Source organism: Dermacentor variabilis, chromosome 2 (assembly GCF_050947875.1).
Source record: "Dermacentor variabilis isolate Ectoservices chromosome 2, ASM5094787v1, whole genome shotgun sequence".
NCBI classification, from domain to species: domain Eukaryota; kingdom Metazoa; phylum Arthropoda; class Arachnida; order Ixodida; family Ixodidae; genus Dermacentor; species Dermacentor variabilis.
Window position 1 is genome coordinate 248,980,700 of NC_134569.1, and position 16,452 is coordinate 248,997,151.

Consider the following 16,452-nt stretch of genomic DNA (forward strand, 5'->3'; position numbering starts at 1 on the left):
GCGGACTTCGGCATCTCACAGAGCACGCTGTCAACGATCTTGAAGTCGAAAGACGCGATAGCGCAAGCTCTTTCTTCGGGGACATCCGCGAAGCGGAAAAAGCTGACGCAAGCGGCTCATGAGGACCTTGAGAAGGCTCTGTACACGTGGTTCCTCGACGTGCGCGCAAAGAAGATGCCGGTCAGCGGAAACATGTTGCAGCAAAAGGCACTTGGCTATGCCTGTATGCTGGGCATCAATGATTTCAAAGCCAGCTCAGGGTGGCTGACCCGTTTTAAGGCCAGGCATGAAATCGTCGCTAAAGTGCTGTGTGGGGAGTCGGCCTCATCAGACGCCGACGCTGCATCTGCTTGGGCATCAGCTACTGTGCCGGAATTAATGGAGAAATATGCCACATCAGACATATACAATGCCGATGAAACGGGACTTTTCTTCGAGCTCCTCCCCTCCAAGACGCTTCACATGAAGGGCCAGCCATGCAGCGGAGGGAAGCATAGCAAAAAGCGTGTGACTGTGCTCCTGTGCTGCAACATGGACGGGTCTGACAAGCGCTGCCCACTGGTGATAGGCAAAAGTGCGAAGCCGCGGTGCTTCAAAGGTGGCAAGAGCCTGCCCGTCAAATATGTTGCCAATAAGAAGTCTTGGATGACACGGGCCGTTTTCAAAGAGTGGCTAACCGCTTTCGACCGTGACATGACGGCAAAGAAACGTAAGGTTTGTTTGCTCATCGACAATTGCTCAGCGCATAACGTTGAAGACGTTCAGCTTCAAAGCGTGGAAGTAAGATTCTTCCCGCCGAATTGCACGGCTTTAATCCAGCCGCTGGATCAAGGTATCATCAATAGCGTTAAAAGCGCTTATCGACAGCGACTGATTCAGCGGCTGGTGTTAAACATCGACACCGGTCGGGCAATCGAAGTGGATTTGTACATGGCTGTACAGATGGTCTCAGCAGCGTGGACGGCAACCAGTCGCAGTATCATCTACAACTGTTTTGTGCACGCCGGCTTTCACTCCGATGCTCAACTGGCAGCGAACTCCACGTCGGACGAGGAAGGCTGCAGTACAATTGCTCCACCCTCCACAGAGGCCAATGCGGCATGGGCAGCCCTTCAGGACTCCGGAGATGTGCCGGCCGATGTTCACATCGGCGACTACATCGCTGTTGACAGTGAAGTGCTAGCTCACGAGGAGCTGAGTGACGAAGCTATAATTGAGGGCGTTCGCCACAACGACGCATCATCGGATGATGACAGCGACGCGGAGGACTTAGCGCCACCACCTGCAATAAAAGTGATGGATGCTTTTGATGTGATCCGCAGATTTTTCGGTGCTCACGATGACGACGTCGCGATGCAACTGTTCACCGAGTGCGAAAGCCGCGCCACTGCACTCGTGGCAAAAAAAAAGAAGCAGAAGAAGCTGACCGACTTCTTTGGAAATAAATGATGTTTTGGGACTATGTGGTCCAACCTGACAGTGTTTTTGGCCTGTTTTCGCCTCAACGAAATTTCGCTTTAACGAAATTTTTCGCGCGCCCCGTCAGTTTCGTTGTAGCGAGGTTCAACTGTACATTAATTTCATAACAAATTCGAATTTCGATATAGCCAATTTGTCATGTATGTTTCTTATTTTGGGAAATCCACAGTGCCCGCACACACACGCAGTCTGCGTTCCATCCCGCGGCACCGCACGCGGCTTGCTCAGCCGATTACTTCACTCATTCTGTTCATTGTCACGCACTCCCCGCATACCGACCACGCACACACGCCTTACATGTTCTCTCCGCCGCCACACACCGTTGCCTACCATCCCATGCCTGCGACTCTATGCCACCTGGCGTCAGCCCGGTACCTTCACAAATTATTATGATTTAATAGTAAACTGTTAATATTATTCTCATTGAAACTGTGCAAATTCAACTACGTACTGTTGCTGTCATATCAGCTTAGCGAAAATTCTGAGACTAGCATATTTTTCGAGACAGTTATTCCCAAAATAAGTGCTAAAATATGCAACATTGTTTCCATAATATTCTGGCCACTTAGACGGAGGTTTTTAAGAAACTGTTAACAGGAAAGCTAATATATTTTGTATGACATTTTGGAGGTAGACATGACACAATGAAGCAGCGCTAGTCTTGGGATTTCTGCTAAGTAGGCCAATTAAAAAATATTTCTATTTGTAACAAAAATTGAATATTTAGAAAGTTAATCAGCCAATACTTTTAATTAGCTACCTGTACACCGCCATTTATCTGGGAAAAAATTTCTGCATCATCAGATAATCGACCTGAATTGCACTTTCACAAACAATTCGAAAAAACAAATGCATTCTATCCAAAAAGATATGACACACATTCTGTTGGTGTGCTGTATTTGTTATGCCTCTTGTCTGCCAGTACTCGTCAAGCCTAATGAATGGTTTTTTGTCTGTACCCACCAAGTGCCTTTGATACTGAAATAAATTATTGATTGATTGAAGATACATAAAACATGGCATATTTCAAAAGCATTTGAATTTGATATTGCCTGCACAACTTCTTGCTGGGAAATTAGCCACAAAAGCAGCAAAGTAAAGAGCTGATTCAGGCGAAGTTCTGCCTACTCTTCTCTCGTATTCTCTTCTTTCTTTTTTTGGTCACGAATATACAGCATTATATGTATTTACCCATGCTGTGTGCTTACATGAGAGCATATGCACATTTGAGAAGACATAAGGAATCATTTGGTGAAAACTTCTGGGAGCTGTTTAAGAATACTTTCATAATGCTGCTATGGGAACTTCATCACGCGTGGGAACATCTGATAGCCCTTCACAACGACCCAATATTTCCACCAATCCTTAGATGTTGTATTATTTATCACAGCTGAGCTGTGAATCCCAGTGCGGCTAAGGCTCACACAGCGCGGTTAAATACATAATTTCTTAGTTCCACTTCTCTAGTCCTCACCGCAACAACGATTGAGTATGCGCGCCCGCTGCGCTAGGGCTAATCAAGAAGTGAGAGAATGACCAGTGATAATGACAAGTGACAAGTGAGAAGCGTGAGAATGACAAGTCACGGAAGCAAAGATCCCATGTAACGATCTCGTTGCGGGCCTGGGAGCGTCTGCGGTGGCGATGAAACAGTCAGTGGAAGAGAGCTAAGGTGGAGAGGGCGCCCGGGGGCCACCACTCGGGAGGCCGATCAGGGTGCATCCTGGTGACACTATCTCGTGCGACAGAGGTTCCTGTAGTTCGGGGTAGTCGCAGAGAGACGGCGCTCACTGCCGACCCTACTTCCTGTTGCGAAGGAAGTGACGATTACTAGGCTGGTGCGCGCTCAACCAATGGCTTGACGAGAGACTACAACAGACACCACTAAAATCTTGGGGGCAGGGGAACGTGATTCAAGTTTCGAGCAGCAGCTGCAACTGGCGCTCGCAGCCGACCCTGGTGGAGAGGAGGAAATAGGAGATGGGCCGGAACCAGCTTCTCAGCTCACGCGTCAGGCATCTTCTGAAGGAGGCACTGAGTTCTTTCCAATGCGACCAAGGTGGCCGTGACAGCATACGTCGTTCAGCAGCAACATGGCATGAAAAAATCCCTATTTTTATGGTTCTTTCTGTCAAAATATAGCTCGCGGCGGTTACATAAATTGATATTGTGGCTGAAATATTTATCCATGATGCGGGAAACTTGGTCAGAACATGCGACAGTGTTTGTATATTATGAAAATACCACTTTCAAGAAATCCATTTTTTCGTCATTTTTTAGTCTCTAAGACACACTTTGTTATTAAAATAATGTTCATGATGTTTTCCATCAATATTCATGAAACGTTCAATTCCTGTTAAGATTTCTGTGCCGATTTTAAATATGTAATTATTTTTCAAATAGTTCATTTAGTTCTGAAGATAAATGAAATTCATTGTTCATCATTTGCAGAAACAACAGCAAAAAAATGCGCTACAAAAATTTACATTGGCACATGCCTAGGTACTAGAAAACATAAGGAACACAATGGTAGGAATACTTTTTTGATACATCAAACATTAGTAATTTTATAGCCAATTCAATCTTCACTGTTCCGATTGTGGGTACCCTACTGTCTGATCTAAAGCAGAATTGAAAAAATTTAAAGCATAACTTCCAAAATCTGTTCCTACCAGTGCATACTTTGTAGACTCAGCTACAAGCAACAAAACAAATTATGGCTCTATCTGCCTTGAAGGCAGAGATATTGCTGTGGCAAATCAGCAAGAAGTCAAAAGTCGGTGTTTTGAGAAAACGAGAAAAAAGGAATACATTCACTTTTAAACAAAAGTGCAGAAATAATTTTGCAGCATTTTGCAGTGAAAGTGGCGTGAGATTCAAAACTTGGTGAATTAAAGGAATATCAGCTGTAGATATCAAAAATTTCATTTTCAAATTTCTCTAGATTTATACTTACTCTTATACTCTCTCTGTTAAGGTTCTCGATCATTTGTTGTTGTTGAAACTTAATAGCTTGAATACTTCTTCCAAGCACACAGTAAATAGCATTGGAGAGATTGCGTCTCCTTGTCTGACCCCTTTCTATATAGGCATCTTCCTTCTCCTTTGGAGAATTAAGGTAGCTGTGGAAGCTCTGTAGGTACTTTCCAAGGTATTTACGTAAGCGTCCTGTACTCCTTGATTACGTAATGCCTCTATGAATGCTGGTATTGCTACGGAATCAAATGCCTTTTCACAATCTATGAAAGTCATATAGAAAGGCTGATTGCATTCTGCGAATTTCTCGATTATGTGATTGATGATATGGATGTGATCCACTGTAGGGTATCCCTTCCTGTGAAACCTGCCTGTTCCCTTGGTTGACTAAATTCAATTGTTGCCCTTATTCTATTGGAGTCATTTGGAAGGGAGTGGCCGAATACTGCACCAGGGAGGCCAATTCCTGTTCTGGTGAGGGAGTGTTCTGTTGAAGCTTAGTGGGCCTTTCTAATTTGGTTGTACCTGGATTACTATAGTCCCACTTGCACTCGGCATTTTTGCCGGTGTCAGGCGCCACTCCAAGCCTGGAGATGTAATATACTGGGGGAGGTGAATTCGAGTTTCCCACTTTCAGGGGGGAAAATAATAATAATAATTAAAAAAAAACTGAGAGGATTCGAACTTCTGACTGTGGCAACCAAGCATCCAAGCTAGCTCAGTCAGGATCGAAACATTCCTGTGAAGCTTTCCATCTTTTTCATTTTTTTTTTAAACACAGTCATTTCAGCATAGACACGAGATATTGCCTCATAAAGGGAGCAATAAACAGTAAACGTGCCGATCCTACCAGTTCCTCTGTCATGCTGCCCTTGCAACAACAGAGGGGAGAGCACAAGAGGCCTAAGCTGGGTTAGTTGGTTTATGTTCATTACGGCAAAAGAGCGTAGATGATGGGACGGGTGAAACATGCAACACAGTGTGCTGACAACAGTGTCAATGTGTGGCCTAGTTGTAGAGCACCTACCCTGACTGCGGCAGGTTGCGGGTTAGATTCCCACTGCCACCGGGTACCCACTGGTTAAAACGGGTGTACGCTGGCCTGGCATTTGGCTACCTTCAGAGTTAATATGCTTGGCAAGGAGCCTGCACTCTAAATTCCTGTCAAAACCCTTGTGAGCACAAAAAAAAAAAAAAAGGTTTGGGCTGCTCCTATGGCGGCAATTTCCCATGTGGCACCCCAAATGCACTTATTGAAGTGGGGATGCCTTTGGGTTAGGGACAATCAAACACCCCTTTCCAAGTGTTGAGGTCCCATAAAGCACCAGGTCAGGAGTGCGCTTGCACCTATTCTACTGGTAGTTGCCCAGCGACAGCATTTCAATCCCACACCCTTGGTGGATGCCCTTCAACGAGGCCATCTGTGGTTGGACAAGAGGTGCCCAGAGACCACACACATGAAATCTCTAATAGGTCCCCTTTCAAGATGTGAACTCCAACAAGAAGCTGAGCACCAGGCCAGAGGACATCTCTACCCCAGAGGCACAAGGATTTGAACTCAGTACCTCCCACATACGAGGTGGATGTTCTACCACTAGACAACGCTGTGGCTGAAACAGACACATTGTGTTTCCCGTCAACCGTGCCATTTCGCCAAAAAGAGGGGAGAGGGTCTGACTTGTAGCCTCTGCTACTCACCAGGTCCATGAGCGAGCGCATCCTGCCTAATTCCTCTGGCAGCTCTGCTAGCCGGTTGCTGGACACCAGCAACACTGCCAGAGGCAACTGGCAGACTGCCATTGGAAGTGCACTCAGCTGGTTTCGGCTGCACGAGGAACAACAGAGGAACAGTAAGCTCTTCTGCGAACATAAGTGCAGTGATTGGAAGCCCCGGTAGGCACACCCTTTGCAATTTCAAAAGTCGCATGCTATGGCAAGTTAATTTTGTACGATATCTATACAAAGATTGCACTTCAAGATATCCATCCCAAAGTGATCCAATCAGTGTGGCTAATTTCGCGTTCTTAGGCACAAATCTCAGTGCAGACACATCCCCGTAGTGACACTGCTCATAGCACAGCCATCTTTCTTTCTTTTTTTTTTTTTGTAGGAGAATAAGTCATTGCAACTGTTATCACCTCCAGCCTGCTTTCAGAGCGGCAAGCAACATGCTATGACCTGCATCACCCTGGAGCATGTCTTTGCATAGACATTCCCATTTCAGAATGCAAAATTATCTATGTAAGGTAACAAATTCGGGAATGAATATGTATCATAATAGAGAAGAAGCCTTGTGGCTGTACGCCTTAAATGTAAAATTTTATAGAGTTACCATATACTTTACAACTATAACTTTTCATGCACAAGGACGAGGGCCCTTAAAGCACCTGCGAAGCAGTATTAACAGGGTGTCATATATGAAAGGTTTTAGCTTTGAAGACACAGTACTATAGGTACACTTACGACTTGAAATGCCCATGCCGAGATGACCGCCTATGCACAAGATGCCTACATGCCACAGTGGTGTTGTGTGAAGACGAGTTAGTTGGTGAGCAATGAAAAAATCAGCATTAACACTCCACATCATGCACTTGTTCTGTGAGGGTGCTTTCCCATGCAACAACAACCATTTCTATGAGTGTGTGGTTTGCCTGCTGAGAACATGACCTGAAGTGCTACGATTTACTGAACCAAGTATTCTTGCAACAATAGGTGCTTAAAATAACTGTGTTACAGCTTTCTATCCTATAAAAATCATCTTAAATTTGAAGATTTTCTTGCAGAGCAACAACATTTGAATGAGCCAGGTTCTAGTGTAACATAAAATAAATTTATCACAACCAGTTCTTTTTTACCACTTAACAGCTGCAAGCATGAAGTCCTTCTTAATTACAGTACCAAGAATGTTTGTTTTCTGTTCAATGGCTTCAGCAGTCCCCTAATTGTTATTGTTGCTGTTTCATTCCTCATCATAATGCACATCACCACATTAAATTGCTTATTTAACACACCATTCTTTACTTTTTTTTTAACCTTCTCATCAAACCCATACGTTATTTATTGCACAAAGCTATCAGGTTATTTTTGTGCCATTAACGTACACAGGGGTCTTGTTTCGCTAGTCTTCCTATGTGTTTGGTAAGCTTAATGGGCCCCTCATTAGGCCACACAGCAAATTTTGGTTATACCTTGGAATTTGTTCCGTGCCCTCTAGGGAATGTTGTACCACAATAATTTTTAAACTGGTTCATTATTAGCAGAGAAAAGCATGAAGTATCGCAAAGCAATGATTTCAGGAGGCGAGCTGCACCGCCAACACAGACGCTCTTGCCAGCTGCCTGCTTGCCAGCTGCCCCTTCCAGGCACCGCAAGCAAAATTTCTCCCCTGTGTTCTCCCATACCAGATCCGGAGGATCATGTCATGTACGTGTCACTGTCCCCACCTTCTTTCTTTCCTTTACCTCGCCCTTTTGCTGCGCGGTGCGCTTTGTGGTGACGGTCTTGCGCACAAGCCCACAAGCTGTAGCGTTTGTTTCATTTCACTCTCTGCAGGATCTTGCTAGCTGTGCATGAGAACACCTGCACTGTTTCCTGGCTGCTTTTGCGGACTGGATCGCCCAGTGCAAGCACGTTTGAAGAGGCTGGCCCTGCTTTTGAATACAACAACGCAATATACTGCGTTGTTGTACCGTTGGAAACTGGCTAGTGGCATGACAAATCAGTGCCACAGGAACACTGTGGTAGACGTGAGTGCATCAAAGAGCATGACGTGGTAGAAAATGACATTGTTTCATTCTCTGAGCGCGTGACTGCACAATGTGGGAACCAGCAGATAGAACGGAAGTACACCTCTCTTGCTACGGTACGAAGTAAAACAAAAATACACATACATTCGGTTTGTATGTTTTATTATTTCTCTAAACCTTAATTCGCCTATTGATGCAAAATATTAAACAAACAACTGCTGTTGCCCTGAAAAGTTCTCAAAGCCACATGTCACTGAGAGCGACGTCACAGCTCTGCAAACTGCGCAGGTGCACTGGTGCGAATGACGTAGACTGCCCTGCTGGGAGCGCAATGCCCGCGAGGAGAAGGGCGCACAACATTTGCTGTGAGATGCTAAATGTTTTTGCTGTGCATAGCGGTGTAATACCTTGCAAACACGATCAGTGCACATACTATGCACGTCACTTGTCGGCTCAAAATGGCCAGACCTGGTGAGGGTCCCTTTAAGGCACAATTTGTGTAACACATTTATAGAACAAGAATAACTATTTCAGCAAGGTAGCACAATAGGGGTGATCTACTGCTAACTGGTTTTGACAGAGCAGAGCATCATTGTACACTAGGAATGTGCAAGTACTGTTTATTGAAGACAAGCTAAACACAAATTGAATAGTGATAGCACCTTATGAATACACATAATTGAATATTTTTAAAGTAGTGTGTAAATGCTACAAAGCAGGCTTTTCAAAAAGCACTCGCATACTGCATTGGCTCAATCCCAGTGCAGTTTCCATACAATGTGGGAAAGCTGGATAATCTGATTGTCATAAACATCATTAAAATATATATTCAGAACTATCATATACACCTCCACTATAAAGAGCAGATGGCAAGAGCTGTTATTAGTAACCTGAAGTGATATCAATTTAACTGGTTTGTGCTGCATACTAGTGTGTTGAGATGATCTGCACAATCTATATGCTGCAAGAACAAAAGAAAAAGAAGACTGCCCCATAATACTCGAATGTAGTTTTAGATAGGCTGATGAGCATACTTGTATCCCAGATCAAATTGTACGGCAATATGGTCAAACATGAAGCATTCAAAGCACTGTTCAGAAATGGAAACTGCAATCAAGGAATTGGGAAAGACAATGACAAGTTTGGTTACATTAAAAGGCACACTGCAGCAAACATGCTAATGTCAGCAATCTCATTACTGGCAATTTCTTTTACAGACAATAGACTACATGTACACCTAACAGGCTATAGCTATAACACTTCATAAAGTGCATTTCTGCTGGCTGAACACATGATCAATAATGCAAGATTTCAATATTTAAATTACGCATGCACACATATTGGTCCGAGTGGTAAATAAAAATAAACATAGAAGTGATTACTGCCTTACCATCCGGCTGTCTAAAATCAACTACATTTGCAGCACACAGGCACTGACCTGAGGTCAAGGTATGTCAGGGACTGCAATGCAGCCACAGTCGGGGGTACAACACGCAGCACATTGCTGTGGCAGTCCAGACGTTCAAGCAGCACTAGGCCGCATAGCTCGGTGGGAAGCTCGCTCAGTCGGTTCTTTGACAAGTCTGCATAGAGAACACAGAGCTGTATGATCTCCAAGAACATAGAGGACTGCAACTAGCACACTGAAATACACATTTTGCTTTTCTTTAGCACATAGTGAACTCAGTGGTCACTCTAAGCATACAGTGCATGTTAGGTGACCAGGAGGTGGTGGAACATCTTCCTACACAAAAAGCATACAACAGTAAGCTTGTTATCTTGCTTACAAACTAAAGCGCTATATTGTAAATGCGTAGTGCTATACACCGCCATGATAACACATTGACATTATTTGTTTCTGCAAAACAATTAAACAAACCGGCAAATGTGCAGCGAATAGTAACCCCCCGATAACACATTATCAATGTCTACAAAAAGTAAAAAGAGAGAAAAAAAGAAATAGGCACTTAAAAAGCATGGTAAATGTGTAGCATCTTCAACTGCAAGAACAACACATTGAAATTATACACAAAACAAACAAAGTGAATGATTGAAAAGCAAGCACAGTTCATACCATATTCTCATTTATTTCGTCACATTGTTTGCATCGTGCTTGTGTTAAACAGGTTGACACTGAAGTCATTAAATAATTGGGGCAAACAGTGATAATGAATTTTTTTACCACAGTCGGTAAACACTCATGCCTGAACATATCTTTCCGTTGTCTTAGTGTAACATGCTTATTAACGAGTGAAGTGGTGGTTTGTGAGCTGGATGTGCCTAAGAGAACTGTAGTCACAGTTAAACAGTGTGGGTGGCTGTTTTGTATGAGCAAAATATATGAGCAAAATATAAACTGATGATTAAAGCCGTCATTAAAAGTCATAACTAACAATGAAAAGATTGGTCTGAGGACAGAACCTTGAAGAGTACCCAACAGCACGTGGGCAGAGCTCGAAGCCATGTCATTGACCAATGCTGTTTGTCTACATGTTTGAAATATGCCTCTATCCATGTCCCTGTTATTGGAACCTTTGAAGTGTTATGAGTAAATGAAGGAAATCATTTTTAAGGATAGGTTTATGTTTCAAAAACAGTTTATAATGGGATAATCAATCAAATGCTTTTCTTAACTAAGAAATGTTATATCAACTTACGCACATCTGTCTAATGCTGACGCAGAATTATTGACAGTTTCAAGCAGCTAGGAAGTGGTGGATACTTCTAGGCAGAAACCATTCTCAGTGGCTATTATGCAGTTATTCTCAATAAAAGTAGACATAGGCTAAAAATGATGTGTTTGAGAGCTTTTGTGTGAGTTCACAGAAAGAAATAAGCCTGCAGGAAGAAGTAGGTGACCAGTCATCTACTTCAGATGTAGAAGTAATTTTTTTAGTGTTTCTATTCACTAAAAAGTTCTATACATGACAATGACTTGCTAAATATTAAGCAGATATTTAGTACACCATTCGGCATAACAAAAAGAAAAGCTTTGGAGATGCCATCATCAACTCCAGATAACCTTTCAATGTTTAAATTAAATAGCATTGATAGAACCCCCTCTTTGTAAATACAAATATTTTCTAGGGGTCGCACTCCACCAAACATTGCAAAACATGGAACAACAACACCATCATGGGTAAAGCCTCAGCATTTATGTTTTTGTTACAAGAAACCCTTTCCGAGGCATACTTGCATAATACTCCTTTTATTAAGGTCATGCTAAAGCACAACACAAAGAGCAGATACCATTTCTATTTCAGCAATAGCAGTTTAAAAGCATAACCAGTGTTTTTTTTTTTTTGCCATGCTGGTAGGCTGGAACCTACCCGCATGGAACACTGCTGCACGCCATGTATCCGGGCACCTACGAGTGAGACTGCAAGTTCTGCTCGCCGGACACGCCTAACACCTTGCGCCATATGGTGCTGGAGTGCAAAAATAACCGCGAAGTACAACCATCATCATCACCACCAGGCGATAACGTGCAGGAAGAAGCGGATATGGAGGAAGAATCGGAAGACCAGTGGGAGGCTCTGTTGGTGACTCAAGACCCTGACAGCCAGCTACGGTTGGTGAACGGGGCTCGGGCGGCGGCAGCGAGCCATGGCTACCTGGACTGAGGAGCTGAGCATGTGTTGGCAGGCTAGTTGCGCCTACGTGCTGTCTCGTGTCCCCCTTCTTCGTGTGTTGTTTTATTCGGTGCCGGCTTTGTAATCATGGACTGAGGAGGCCACTCACCTTTGGGCTCAAGAAGCCTGGTCTAACAATAAAGTTCATTTCTCTCTCTTTCTCTCTTGCCTTGTAAATTTTGTGTGCTATGTGAGCTCTTTCCTTTGTCATCGAAGGGCTAAAAGCACACTAGGGCTTACGCTTCTAAGGTATAAAATTGTGCATACAATGCGAGACCAACATTTTCAAAAAACAGCACAAGTTTTTTTTTCAGAAAAATGAAAAAAGAAGGAAAGAATGATCCAGTACATCTAATAATCAACATCATTTGCAAGTGTGAATTCTAGAACTAAGATTTCCTTTGGTTTAACTTTAGGAAAAGAATTTATGTTAAGAGATTTATTTATTTATTCGAGTACTTACATCACTCTTATTGAGCATTATTGTAGGGGGGATACCATAATATGTACCAATATTCCTTCTATGAGGTGTACATAGATATGTTCCTTAACAGTACCTTCACAAAGAACAAATCCGAAATCGATGTGCTTCCTCTTTGAACATGTGTGCAGAAGTTGGGTCAGGTCATGAAAAAGAAAAATGTAAAAAAAAAAAGTTAAACTTTATGGGACAATGCATCGGGTAATTTGTTTGGCCAAACTACTCCCGAAGAGTTTAACTCCCCCACCAATAATAGATTACATGAATGATCTTTATATGCAAAAAAAAAAATATTTAATTCTTCAAAGGAAGTGTTGCCTGAATTTCAAAAGCTGTAGAATGCATCAATGAGAAGAATGAAATCATCAGATGCAATTTCCATGGTCAAACTATCCGTGATGAGATCAGTGATGTCGGGTAATCTAGACCCAGTCAAGTATTCTTTAAACCTACCTGCCACACCAGTGGTGCAGAAACCCTTATCTTTACAATAAATTGCCTATCCAGCTGGTGTGATTTCCCAATAACTGATGTCATGGTGCAACCATGTCTCCGTGATTACTGTAGGCGGATAAACGACAACAATGCTTTCAAGGTATACCACGTTCTTAGCTATTGACCCTTTTTGCAGAGAAGTTTGTTCTAGAGAAACGAGATGGCGATTTTGGCTGTGTGCAACAAGTCATCTCAGATACATCACACGAATGTGAAACCATTACTGCTTCCACCTTGCTTCTGTGCGATCAGCTATTGGAAATGCAACCGAGTTTTCGCTCACACACTGTGCTCCAATCATGCTGGACTGAATCGTGTGGATTGAAGATGTGTGCAGCACTTGGCCACAAAAATAGCGACTGGCATATTAAGGAATGGAATGGATCTCTGTAGCCAATTTCACGGACTGTTAATGCAACTGCCCGTGTGTGTTACCGGCACATTGTGATGTACAGCTTTCTTTGAGGATACAGAAATTTGCTTATCCGCCAGTGTTGTATCGCTAACCTTAAGAAAGCACTTTAGCCCTGGAATGTCGGCAAGAGTGACAACCACTTGTTAAGCAATGACAAATGTAGCAGCACCGTTTCCTGTCATAGCATGTTCTGCGCACAGTATGTACACACATCTACCCCAACTGGCACAGAATCTTACGCCCCCTTGTATCACCAACGTGTCAATGAGTGAATGGGCACACACTTGAAGATATGTGCACCATATATGCACAACAAATGATGGACTACACCGATAGCGCATGAATGGCTGAAGCTGAATGTTTTGTGACGGTCCACAAGAGCAACAGAGTTACTAGCGATAATACAACTTTGCTACAAGGTATTAACGTATTAAGGCAAAGTATTAACAGCTACGTTTCAAGCCTTGCATGCAGCAAGAACAAATATATCGGAACTGAGCACACCCATGAGCAATTAGGCAGAAATAATAGACAGCTTTAGAATAGCGTTTGTCGCCTTACGTACGTGAAATGTAAGCACCTTTGCAGGACATTCCAGTGTGTGTCCTTTCAAGTCTTTTAGTTTACCTCACGGAAACACAAACGTAAAGAAAATGTTATAGAACAGAGCGCTGTCTGGTGCCTCGTGCCAAACGTATCCAAGCCAAGACGGTCCATTAGCAACCAACCTGCTGTTGCTATGCGGACGCATCTCGTTAGGCATATGGGCACCAGAATTGCCGAACGATTGCAGAAAATGGACATGCTATGCGCTCATAACTAACCTTTCAGCTGAGCTTAGAGAAAGTGAAAGCTCATTATAATAGTTATAATAGTGAGAGCGTAGCCATCCCGAGAATTCACTCTGAAGCGAGAGCCATGCTAAGCCGCACCGGCATCGTACACACCCAATGTAAATGCAGAGGCCACGGAGGCAGTTGAGGCAAGCAATGAACACGTCACCATTAGATCAAACATGGCAGCGCCCAAGAGATCAGCGCGAAAAGGGTCAACACTAAAGGCATTTACGCTAAAGCAACAAAGCTACTTTTCATTCTCTTTTAAATTTGATTTTAGTACCCGTTGCTGACTGTTTAGATGTGTTCACATTTAAAGCCTGACTGCCATTTTTCTATGGATTGTTGACAAAAGGTGTTGGTGTGGGTTCAGTCCACTGGTACAAGCATTTTATTTTCAAACATACAGAAAATAAGTACAAAAGTAGAAGAATCAATGTTTGGGCAAGTTGGTACTGGTCGAATATCTTGAAGGGGCAGTGCAAGAAGAACAAAACAGAAAAGACAGCACTGTGCTGTGTCTTGCCTGTTTTCTGTTCTTGTCGTCTCGCACTGCCCCTTCAAGATATTAAATACAAAAGTATCTGGATAAATGGCTAAGAAAGGCTAGCTTCTGCCCTAATAAAAGATAACGTATCAGCTGTAGAAATAGCAGGTGCAACAGGACAAAAAAAACTCAATTATTAAATCACACATTGTGGTTCTCGAAAAGAAACAATTTGCAACTTTGCAAACCCTGAGAGGTAAAATATTGCAAATTTTTGAGCTGCAGAATTCAATTACTCGAATTGTTATAAGTTATAACAATTCGGCAGGTGAAATTTGCCATTCGAAGCATTCTCGTACTATTGGAGGTGAGGATTTATTGAGTCGCCATCTGTCGAAAGCACCTCGGTTGCTAGTATGAGGGATCACGCGGTGCGCTCCTCGTAGGTTTTGCTTATGGCGCTCAATAAAAACACCACGCGGCAACCCTCCTGGACATTTATGTAGGTACTCTCAAAATTAGGAAAGTTTTTGACTGTCGATAAAATAATCTTAGGCAAACTGAACGAACAGAATCGTTTACAGACGCCATCTCTTTACCGAATACGCACCGTGAACGCCACTGTGCGAGGTCGCCGCGATGGAGTCTCCCGAACCGGCTTCATACGTGAAACGTAGGCAAACGCAGGAGTAAACTATTTGAAATATGTTCTTATACTGGGCTGTCTGTATAACCAAATGGAGAATAACAGAATGAAGCCTCAATGCAGCGATCGCACTGGTTCGCAGCGACCGCCTGCGCGTCTGCATGCATATTCAGGCACAATGTTTTGCTTTCGCTGTGAGTGTGTTTTTGCACCGCGCCGTGAGCTTTAGGGTGCAGCATATGAGCATTTGACAGCACACTAGCAACCATTGCTGCGTGGATGCAATCAGAACTGTTCAAAAATAATTCCGTTATAGAGACTTCGATGCCTACGGCAACAGTGATGTGCCATCGCAATGATTCAATCTTTTTTTGTCTTCGAAATTCTTGGACATTTGAATATTGACACGTGTACTTATCTTTATCGGGCAACCACGTTTTGCCGCCTAACAAATGTAATCGCACAGCGTGGGACGCGTCTGCATGTATCCGAAGTTTCTGGAAAGTTATTGATGCTTCTATCCGCTGTCTGTTGTCGCCAAACCTTATGTTATCTGATTTCATCACCTGACGCGAATGGTGTAGAACTTTGTGGAAGGCACGCAGGTCCGAACGATTAGTCTGGAACATTCAACGACTGCTGTATAAAAGCGGACGCGCTTGACCCGCTGATCAGATTTTCGACGATCGCCGACCGTGTTCACCGCTATCATTGTGTTATAAGTGTAGCCTGTTTTTGTGGGCACAGCTTCACCCAATAAAAGTTAGTTTTGTCTTTCACAGTATTACCACTGTGTTCTTCAACGTCACCACCACGTGACATCTGGTGAAGGTGCTTGTGCGTTCATGTACCGAACGCCCCCGCGAAGCCGCGATCCAAGCCCGAAGCCCGAGGACAAAACCAACGTCGCCCAAGACCAGCGTGCTAGCCGCCGACTGCAAGGACTGCCCCCAGAGCACGGACTTCTACCAGAGACGAGCAGGAAGATTGCCACCAAGTCCACCCCAATGGCAGCCCCAGCATCCCCCGTTGTGCTGCAGCAACCCAGGGAGCCCCCCATGTTCCGCGGTTCAACATTCGAGGACCCGGAAACCTGGCTCGAGACGTACAAGAGGGTCACTGCATTTAACAGCTGGAACAGCGACGACAAACTGCGACATGTCTTCAACAAGACGCTGCCAGGACGTGGTTCGAGAACAGAGAAGCCACCTTAACGACCTGGGACCTTTTCCATAGCGGCTTCCTGCAGACATTCACAA

General features: G+C 43.7%; 1 protein-coding gene across 4 annotated transcripts in view; it reads right to left on the minus strand.

Moving 5' to 3' along the window:
• The window catches only part of Lrch (Leucine-rich-repeats and calponin homology domain protein), a 246,742-nt gene that overhangs the window by 212,713 nt on the left and 17,577 nt on the right, over positions 1–16,452 (minus strand). For all 4 annotated transcript variants that reach the window (XM_075682826.1, XM_075682824.1, XM_075682823.1 and 1 more), the window contains exons 2-3: positions 9,640–9,784; positions 6,154–6,280 (exon numbers count right to left, since the gene is read on the minus strand). In XM_075682826.1, coding sequence (XP_075538941.1) covers positions 6,154–6,280; positions 9,640–9,784 — 272 coding nt within the window. The remainder of the gene's footprint in view (positions 1–6,153; positions 6,281–9,639; positions 9,785–16,452) is intronic.